The sequence below is a fragment of the Formica exsecta genome, unplaced genomic scaffold, assembly GCF_003651465.1.
Source record: "Formica exsecta isolate Colony F162 unplaced genomic scaffold, ASM365146v1 scaffold115, whole genome shotgun sequence".
NCBI lineage: Eukaryota > Metazoa > Arthropoda > Insecta > Hymenoptera > Formicidae > Formica > Formica exsecta.
In genome coordinates this window covers 1,350,771-1,362,164 of record NW_021848490.1, presented here as the reverse complement: position 1 = coordinate 1,362,164, position 11,394 = coordinate 1,350,771, and the positions used below count along the sequence as shown (strand labels likewise).

The window sequence follows — 11,394 nt, the reverse complement described above, 5'->3', positions numbered from 1 at the left end:
TTTATTATATTTATTATATTTCGTGACAATATAAATCGCTTTTATTGTTAGGACCGGTGGCGATAAATTTAATTAAAGCAAAGCGCATCACTTTTATCGTATATACAATATATAATATTTTATTATATTTCGTGACAATATAAATCGCTTTTATTGTTAGGACCGGTGGCGATAAATTTAATTAAAGCAAAGCGCATCAGAATTCAAGCTTTTATCGTGCATTTTATTTCATGCGCAGCGGAACGGAAACTACTGTCGCGGTCGCCGCTGCGTCCCGCCAGAAATAATAGAAGGCACGAGTTTTTTAGGGTCTATGCACCCTCATTCTTATCCGATAAACTCTTCTAACTTATGCGCATGAAACTAGCATGTCTGATCAATTTTACTTGATTTATTTCATGTGACGTGGTCGTTAATCTGCGATTATAAAACGCTGGTGACAAGGTTATCAAAATGCAGACAGGAAAAATGACGGGGAGATTTGCGACACGGTTACCCCTCGGAATACCGAATAAGACACATGGAGGCGTTTTCATCTTCTGCGGTTTATGAGATCGCATCGCAGGGTCCGTTTTTTATTAAAAGCTGAAAGAAAAATATGAATATACGAAGTATTGTGTGCCATGAACATATAATAACACAGCTTTGTTCCACATCTTTTTTCATTACACGATAATATTATTGATTAAAATACATATTCTTATAAAAAAAATATATAATATAAATATATTAAAATTTTTCAAATTATTACAAGTTTTCAATATAGAAAGATGTTAAATTACTATTGTATATTTTATTATTTTGGCAAATATATTGAATTGTGTGGAAAGTTTTTTTGGTTTATATTTATTTATTTTATAAATTTCATAGGAAAAAAACAAGAAAAAAAACTTTCCGAATAATCCAATATTATATATATACAATATATAATATTTTATTATATTTCGTGACAATATAAATCGCTTTTATTGTTAGGACCGGTGGCGATAAATTTAATTAAAGCAAAGCGCATCAGAATTCAAGCTTTTATCGTGCATTTTATTTCATGCGCAGCGGAACGGAAACTACTGTCGCGGTCGCCGCTGCGTCCCGCCAGAAAAAAAAAATAACGGCTTTATTAAAATAGAAATAGCTTCGGACGCGGAAATTATACGGCGGACGAGCTATTCGAAGTGGAAGAGATTCGTGCGGAGAAATCGGCGATATTTCCCTATGCTGTTCGTATGTCGACACTTCGAAGACCCACCTCATTTGTATACTGTCCACAGTGACTGCACGCTCGTGTTTATGCACATTGCATAATGCATCGAATTTCATCCGTCGACAATCGGTGATGGTTTTGTTCTGAAAAAAAAAAGATTGGCTTGTTTGGTATAACAGTATTTCTCCGTTGCAAGAAATATAAAAACTTTGAAATATATAAAAATGTATATATAACTAATTTGAAATTGTACTATTTATCATGCTACTTATAGTTAGTACTAATGATTAATAATAGTAAATTAAATTGTGTATCATGGTAAACTGCAGGTGCAGCGACCATAAACGGCGATGGTAACCGAAGTTATTCGAGTCACTCGGTATCAAGCGCATATTGCAAAGTTTCCATGAAATATATGATGAACGTGACACTTGCTTAGAAACTTGCGATTGATTGATAAACTAGGACGGTGAAATATTTATGAAGATGTTGGCTCAGTTAAAAGACGTATATCGTGGTATTATATTCGAACTTTCCTAGATACTTTTCTTATGCAAATCATTAAACGCGAGTAGCAGCCGGATCGATTCGACGCTGTTCCATTTATGGCGGCTGAATAATTCAATGCAAGTCGGCTTGTCTCATCAAGAGGCCTGTCACAGTTTCCTAATAGCATATTATTTTAGTTTTCTTTTAACCATACGGACATTCAGAGAAAATCGTATCTATTATCTGTGTAAGAAGAATATAATCTTGATATATATTCTGAAGAATTTATTTCATTAATATCTATGACATAAATTAATTTACATCATTTATATAATTTATAATTGACCATTTATTTTTCACATTTTTATGAATCGTGTATGGATCATTTAAATTTATCTAGAATTTATTATAAAAGCTTGTTCTGATTTATGAGGTCAAAAGTAACAATTATAGATGCATTGCCATGTCCGTTCTATACATGCGTGTCGAAATAAATTTCAGCATTTTCGGGAGGAAATATTATCCTTGGGATTAACGTCGAAAAAATACAAATATAGGGAGAAAATTTATTTGTTTAGACTTTTTCACATGACAAATGACACTTTCGAATTTATGCGCTGTCATGTGCAGCTCTACGTAGGTACGTATGAACCGCGATGCCCTAAATGTGCAACTCTGTGGAGAGCGAGAGAGATTGGTTGCGAAAATACGCGTGAATTTATGATCGTGCGAACAATAGTCGCATCCAAGCGTCCTGAATGTCGATATTTAGGAATCCATTTATTCGAATTACAATGTGTGTTCTCGCTGTCTCTCCCCAGTGTACAAGCAACGCTTTTGCAGGCGCAGTTATGACGTATCGAACGCAAACCAACTGCACCATACGTAGAATTGAATATGTCTTTGTTAAGTTTACAAATAAACGACGTCTGTTATTTGAAAGTTTATCTTAAACTTCTTTATGCATTTATGTATGTGATGTACATATATAGTTTATTCGCTATAATTTATATTAAATGTATATTCGTTATAAATTGAATTAAATTGGTGATAAAATATCCAATGTAATAATTTAATTCATCGAATATATAGAGTTAACTTTATGTAATTATATGTTTCGGTTAATTATATAATTCGACTTTCATATTTAATCCATATCGATTTAATTACCAAAAAATGTATCGAAAACAAGACACAACTAACAGCTTTTTTTATAATATTTTTTACTAGCCAAAAATTAAAACTCCGCAAATTTCTTTATCATGTGACTGGGCTGGAAGTACATCCGGTAATACTAAAATACGCTGTTCTTATTACAAACACAGCATTATACAATATTACATTTCAAATACAATGTGGCCCGAGAGAATCATTCGACACTTGCGATTAAATCTGCATCGTCACGATCTACTCTTCACGCCTCGAGAATCGGAGACCGGGATTGGCTTGTGCAACTATGTGTGCCTTTGCTTGCAAATCGCGTATGTACCCAGTCATACAACAGAAACGCAACGAGATCGCACACATGCATACAGAGAGACACACGCGTGTATACAAAAAGGGACATAAACACGGACGGGATACACGTGAGCCAATGTTTACGACGAGGCGCACAATGAACCACACCGTCGCTTATTTTGAGACGCGTAACCGCTGATGTAAATTGTGATTGGTCATTCCTCGCCTATAAATAATTCCGCGGTGGACAATGGAACGGTGGATAGGTGAAAACGCCCTCAAAATCACACCGATATTCGTTTCGTAATCGAGTCCGCGATGGTTTTTCGATGAAACGGCGCGGCGATGAAAAATTGCGGGGTCGAGAAAGGGCTCGTGCAGGGCGCGAAAATATCGGTTTTCTCGGTCCTTGCTCACGTCGGGGATGCGCATCGAAACGCATGTTACATTCAATCGAAGTAATCGATGATAACGCCGAAAAAAATTTAGTCGCAATGACTGGAGGATTTAAAAATATTTATTTAAATTATTATTTAAATTATTATTTATTATTTAAATTATATATTGAAAGTACATATTTAAAGATACAAGTTTATATATATGTATATTAAAGGATCTGTAAATGTTTATTAGACAGAAAAGAATAAAAAATATACAATTAATAAATCTATAAGAAAGGGAATAATCATTTTTTTTCTCATAGTCTCTTTAACTTAAGTTATTTTTTGTTGAACTCTATGTAATCAATATCATAGAATGCATTTGAAAAGAACTACCCACAGCTAAATAAATGTATATATTTATACATATTTTATTTGAGTTATATATGCAAATTATTTGAGCTACTTAGTAGAAATGAGACAGCAATGTAAATTCCAAGTACGAACAGGGAAGTATATACTTAACATAATTGAACCAGTTTCCGGTCTAAAAAATCTAAGCTATCAAGGTGCGATAAATAAAGCGCGAGCCCCAAGACCGCTGACGTTTACTCGTAATCGCGGGAAGTTATTGCTTTGCGATACTCGTAAACATGTCGCGTTAAGCCCATCTACGAGTGACGAATACATATTCTTATAAAAAAAATATATAATATAAATATATTAAAATTTTTCAAATTATTACAAGTTTTCAATATAGAAAGATGTTAAATTACTATTGTATATTTTATTATTTTGGCAAATATATTGAATTGTGTGGAAAGTTTTTTTGGTTTATATTTATTTATTTTATAAATTTCATAGGAAAAAAACAAGAAAAAAAACTTTCCGAATAATCCAATATTATATATATACAATATATAATATTTTATTATATTTCGTGACAATATAAATCGCTTTTATTGTTAGGACCGGTGGCGATAAATTTAATTAAAGCAAAGCGCATCAGAATTCAAGCTTTTATCGTGCATTTTATTTCATGCGCAGCGGAACGGAAACTACTGTCGCGGTCGCCGCTGCGTCCCGCCAGAAAAAAAAAATAACGGCTTTATTAAAATAGAAATAGCTTCGGACGCGGAAATTATACGGCGGACGAGCTATTCGAAGTGGAAGAGATTCGTGCGGAGAAATCGGCGATATTTCCCTATGCTGTTCGTATGTCGACACTTCGAAGACCCACCTCATTTGTATACTGTCCACAGTGACTGCACGCTCGTGTTTATGCACATTGCATAATGCATCGAATTTCATCCGTCGACAATCGGTGATGGTTTTGTTCTGAAAAAAAAAAGATTGGCTTGTTTGGTATAACAGTATTTCTCCGTTGCAAGAAATATAAAAACTTTGAAATATATAAAAATGTATATATAACTAATTTGAAATTGTACTATTTATCATGCTACTTATAGTTAGTACTAATGATTAATAATAGTAAATTAAATTGTGTATCATGGTAAACTGCAGGTGCAGCGACCATAAACGGCGATGGTAACCGAAGTTATTCGAGTCACTCGGTATCAAGCGCATATTGCAAAGTTTCCATGAAATATATGATGAACGTGACACTTGCTTAGAAACTTGCGATTGATTGATAAACTAGGACGGTGAAATATTTATGAAGATGTTGGCTCAGTTAAAAGACGTATATCGTGGTATTATATTCGAACTTTCCTAGATACTTTTCTTATGCAAATCATTAAACGCGAGTAGCAGCCGGATCGATTCGACGCTGTTCCATTTATGGCGGCTGAATAATTCAATGCAAGTCGGCTTGTCTCATCAAGAGGCCTGTCACAGTTTCCTAATAGCATATTATTTTAGTTTTCTTTTAACCATACGGACATTCAGAGAAAATCGTATCTATTATCTGTGTAAGAAGAATATTATCTTGATATATATTCTGAAGAATTTATTTCATTAATATCTATGACATAAATTAATTTACATCATTTATATAATTTATAATTGACCATTTATTTTTCACATTTTTATGAATCGTGTATGGATCATTTAAATTTATCTAGAATTTATTATAAAAGCTTGTTCTGATTTATGAGGTCAAAAGTAACAATTATAGATGCATTGCCATGTCCGTTCTATACATGCGTGTCGAAATAAATTTCAACATTTTCGGGAGGAAATATTATCCTTGGGATTAACGTCGAAAAAAATACAAATATAGGGAGAAAATTTATTTGTTTAGACATTTTCACATGACAAATGACACTTTCGAATTTATGCGCTGTCATGTGCAGCTCTACTTATATAATTTATAATTGACCATTTATTTTTCACATTTTTATGAATCGTGTATGGATCATTTAAATTTATCTAGAATTTATTATAAAAGCTTGTTCTGATTTATGAGGTCAAAAGTAACAATTATAGATGCATTGCCATGTCCGTTCTATACATGCGTGTCGAAATAAATTTCAGCATTTTCGGGAGGAAATATTATCCTTGGGATTAACGTCGAAAAAATACAAATATAGGGAGAAAATTTATTTGTTTAGACTTTTTCACATGACAAATGACACTTTCGAATTTATGCGCTGTCATGTGCAGCTCTACGTAGGTACGTATGAACCGCGATGCCCTAAATGTGCAACTCTGTGGAGAGCGAGAGAGATTGGTTGCGAAAATACGCGTGAATTTATGATCGTGCGAACAATAGTCGCATCCAAGCGTCCTGAATGTCGATATTTAGGAATCCATTTATTCGAATTACAATGTGTGTTCTCGCTGTCTCTCCCCAGTGTACAAGCAACGCTTTTGCAGGCGCAGTTATGACGTATCGAACGCAAACCAACTGCACCATACGTAGAATTGAATATGTCTTTGTTAAGTTTACAAATAAACGACGTCTGTTATTTGAAAGTTTATCTTAAACTTCTTTATGCATTTATGTATGTGATGTACATATATAGTTTATTCGCTATAATTTATATTAAATGTATATTCGTTATAAATTGAATTAAATTGGTGATAAAATATCCAATGTAATAATTTAATTCATCGAATATATAGAGTTAACTTTATGTAATTATATGTTTCGGTTAATTATATAATTCGACTTTCATATTTAATCCATATCGATTTAATTACCAAAAAATGTATCGAAAACAAGACACAACTAACAGATTTTTTTATAATATTTTTTACTAGCCAAAAATTAAAACTCCGCAAATTTCTTTATCATGTGACTGGGCTGGAAGTACATCCGGTAATACTAAAATACGCTGTTCTTATTACAAACACAGCATTATACAATATTACATTTCAAATACAATGTGGCCCGAGAGAATCATTCGACACTTGCGATTAAATCTGCATCGTCACGATCTACTCTTCACGCCTCGAGAATCGGAGACCGGGATTGGCTTGTGCAACTATGTGTGCCTTTGCTTGCAAATCGCGTATGTACCCAGTCATACAACAGAAACGCAACGAGATCGCACACATGCATACAGAGAGACACACGCGTGTATACAAAAAGGGACATAAACACGGACGGGATACACGTGAGCCAATGTTTACGACGAGGCGCACAATGAACCACACCGTCGCTTATTTTGAGACGCGTAACCGCTGATGTAAATTGTGATTGGTCATTCCTCGCCTATAAATAATTCCGCGGTGGACAATGGAACGGTGGATAGGTGAAAACGCCCTCAAAATCACACCGATATTCGTTTCGTAATCGAGTCCGCGATGGTTTTTCGATGAAACGGCGCGGCGATGAAAAATTGCGGGGTCGAGAAAGGGCTCGTGCAGGGCGCGAAAATATCGGTTTTCTCGGTCCTTGCTCACGTCGGGGATGCGCATCGAAACGCATGTTACATTCAATCGAAGTAATCGATGATAACGCCGAAAAAAATTTAGTCGCAATGACTGGAGGATTTAAAAATATTTATTTAAATTATTATTTAAATTATTATTTATTATTTAAATTATATATTGAAAGTACATATTTAAAGATACAAGTTTATATATATGTATATTAAAGGATCTGTAAATGTTTATTAGACAGAAAAGAATAAAAAATATACAATTAATAAATCTATAAGAAAGGGAATAATCATTTTTTTTCTCATAGTCTCTTTAACTTAAGTTATTTTTTGTTGAACTCTATGTAATCAATATCATAGAATGCATTTGAAAAGAACTACCCACAGCTAAATAAATGTATATATTTATACATATTTTATTTGAGTTATATATGCAAATTATTTGAGCTAGTTAGTAGAAATGAGACAGCAATGTAAATTCCAAGTACGAACAGGGAAGTATATACTTAACATAATTGAACCAGTTTCCGGTCTAAAAAATCTAAGCTATCAAGGTGCGATAAATAAAGCGCGAGCCCCAAGACCGCTGACGTTTACTCGTAATCGCGGGAAGTTATTGCTTTGCGATACTCGTAAACATGTCGCGTTAAGCCCATCTACGAGTGACGAGATTTGCATATAAAAGTCGCGTATACACACGCGTGAATCCTCACCGATTGGAGCCTGCATTAAATCACTCACGATGGCATTATATTGTATTAATGATCGCTAATATCGGAGATATTGTGAGACCCCCGCGAAGCAGTGTATAATAAAGTTATAAATTAAAAGTGCCATCTTCACACATTTGCTGCCGTAGTTTTTATTCCGATTTGGCAATCATCCCAGACTAATGGTATGTACCTCTTAATCGTGCTGATTAGTACGGAGGTGGATTTGTCGGTGAGTCGCGCTAACTCTCTTGCCAAAACGACCGATTAAGTCCAACCCACACCTCTCTTTTGGATTCCGAAGAGTAACTTTAATTCCATATATCCTTCTCAACTATTTCAGACATACACAGAATCAAATTTAAAATTTGAATGAAATTTTTTGTCAACAATTTAATTATCAAAAAATATTTTACAATTAAATATCAAAAATCTATTCTTCCCTTAAAATTTTCTTTGATCTTTCTAAATTAATGATATTTCGTACCACTAATCAAACTTTTGTAATTGTTTCTATATACATCAGAGAGATATAGGAGTCGAAATATATCAAATAGCAATGGAATCTACTATTACGCAATGTCGACTCATCTTGATCGAGTGCAATCGGCCTGAATACGCCATTGCCCCGTCACGGGGCCCCCTGATCATTCAGCCTCCGATTATCACGGGGGCCCGCTATACCCGCGGGGCCTTTTACGCACGATGAGATACAGCACATCCTGCTTCGAAACGGCCAGTGCCCCATCCCGTGTCGCCCGTTCTGTATTTTTTTTTCTTTCTCTCCCTTTTCATCTCTCCTTCTCACTCCGCGCATTTAGTTACGGAGTCTCATCGGTTCGTCTCGTTCTCTCGACCCCGCGACGGTCCACCAGTGTCTGATACTTTGGATACGTCTGGCTCGTACAACTGCCCCCCTCCCCCCCCCCAATCGAGCGCATCTCGTGTGAAAGTTTCGTTCGTGTGAGCGAGAATGGAGAAAAACGTGCTACGCACGTGCTGTCCGTCGTATCGGCAAATGTTTATGTCGATGATCGATTCATCGATGTTCCTTTGAAGCCGATAATGCACCGATGCTCTGCGCAGTCGCTGTTTCTTTGTAAACTTTGATTGAGATATTTTTTTTCTTTTACATGTATAATTTATATGGATTTATATTTTTTTTTTGTTCCTGCACAAGTTCTAAATTAACGATAAGTCGAAAAATATCATTCTTTCTTGATAGTAAAGTAATTAATTTTCTTAACTTTATTTATATTATAGGGAGTTGTGTTTTTGTTATATATATTCGCGATATATGATTTATAAATCATTTATGAAATTAATGTTGAGTTTACACACAATTAATATTAAAAGCTGATATGTCTTTTAACAAAAGAGATTAATTTATTTAATATGTCAAAGGAAGATATATGGAGGCTCAAATTTTTTTTTATTATTTTGGTTGATTAGATATAAGCGTTGTCGCCATCGATTTCGATGGAATCTTTTGATGATTTATTAAAAGAAATTCACAGAGTGAGAGAGATGACGGACTGGATAATGCATTGTCGGATCTTAGACGAGTGCATTGTCCTCCGAATAACTCTCTCATCTATCGAGGAGACATTTTTGGCTAAGTGCCAAGCGTCGACAGGAACGTGGAAGCAGCTCGAGACATTTCGTTGGAGAAGGTCGATATTCTTCCATCTAAGTTTCGAATGAAAGTTGAGAATTATTTTTATCTCGGCGCTATATAAACTATCGCATATTTTTGAGCATCGTTTTATATCCACGGCTAAGAATAAATTTATATATACTACGATAAGATAGAAGTTTAAATAAAAATTTATATAGCAATATTTGTGTGAAAAGAGACCTCGGATCATAATTTATAATTGCAAAACTCTACTGCTGAAAGATTTATCCTTTATGAGACTGTAACGAGACTGATTCAATTATCCTTAAGAGTAATGAATTAACACGGCGGACTTTCTATGGCGCGTTTTCTCAATTAGAAAAGATTAGCGTGGAGATTATTCCCGCGGTAAGTAGCTCTCGCAAATCTCTTAGCTTGAAGGTGCGCCGTTCGTTATCTAAACAGCTGAGTATAATCAGTCGCCATCGTATCAGTATGCAGGCGCATTGTAAGGTACGCTTATCTCTCGCGCCTCTCTAATAAACTCGGGCGCGCAGGGATAAGGATAGAGCGTCTACGCCGCTCGTTAATCCGAGCAATCATCTTGCGATCAACCGGAAAATCTCGATCGTCGATCCCACTTTGTCGCGCGACAGAGAGTGGAACATTACGTTGTGCAAAGTCAAAAGGATGCGTGTAGCGTGTTCCTCGATGAGAGACGGGTGCAAAATACGACACGTGCAAGACCTCGCGAGAGATGTGGATAGTCCCTAATAAGAGTCAATGACGAGGCGAAACGCTCTTGTCTCGTTACTCGTGCATGCATTGAATCGAAGCACGTTTCGAGAGCTCGGACGGAACACGTGTCTTTTTTGAGTATATTAATCGCGAGGATTGAGAATGAAAGGATTACAATTAAAAAGATAAGCGCGTGTGCGCGCTCTTGAACTATTATTTTTTTATAATATGTATTATTTAAAAGATATATGCTTTATATTATGTATAAAATCTCTCTCGACGAGATATCTGTTTATCTGTGTCAAGATGCGAAATAATATATTTTTTATAACATCTATTGATGCAACAGGCTTAGAAAATAATGAATATTGGTAACTGTTTGTCGTAAGATTTACTTAGCAACGTGGCACATCGAACCCGCTATCTAACGTTGACATTTCTCTTTCGAGACAAGCCTTCGGCGAGCTTAAGAACAGTAATGGCAAGGAGCAGCAACGGGCTCGTAAATTCACGGCTGCTTCTTCACGCGGCCGACCAGCGAACTTAGCATCACGATCTTATCTATAGGCGTATACGCAGTGGCCGTACGTTGGTGTATAGACGCGATACGCACACATAAACGAACATTTACGACGGATCGCTTTATCGAGTGACAATGCTGCCGTAAACAGCAGACGCATCCGCATCGCCGCGGGCGAGTCGCATTGAAGTCGCGATGTGTGATGCAGTTGCTAGGATTAATTTCTAAGAATGTGTGTATAAAAGAGTAACACGAAAGTAGAATATCTTTTTATAAAAAATATTTTTAAAAATATGCAGAATTTTGATAAAAATATATGTATTATTTAAAAAATCAAGATATAAATTATAATACTTCAAGAATATTTAAAGATTTATTGTTCCTCCTACGTTGTGTTTCTCGTCTTAAAAAAATATAAATATTTTATTTTTT

The 11,394-nt window shown here is 35.2% G+C and overlaps 2 protein-coding genes across 17 annotated transcripts in view; one reads left to right on the top strand and one right to left on the bottom strand.

Annotated features, from left to right (window-relative positions):
• LOC115238444 (probable Ras GTPase-activating protein) overlaps window positions 1-11,394 on the top strand; it is a 304,505-nt gene that overhangs the window by 263,248 nt on the left and 29,863 nt on the right. The gene's annotated exons all lie outside the window — the stretch shown is intronic.
• LOC115238611 overlaps window positions 4,242-11,394 on the bottom strand; it is a 212,054-nt gene continuing 204,901 nt past the window's right edge. For both annotated transcript variants that reach the window (XM_029812594.1, XM_029812586.1), the window contains one exon: window positions 4,242-4,866. In XM_029812594.1, coding sequence (XP_029668454.1) covers window positions 4,808-4,866 — 59 coding nt within the window. In that variant the 3' untranslated portion in view covers window positions 4,242-4,807. The remainder of the gene's footprint in view (window positions 4,867-11,394) is intronic.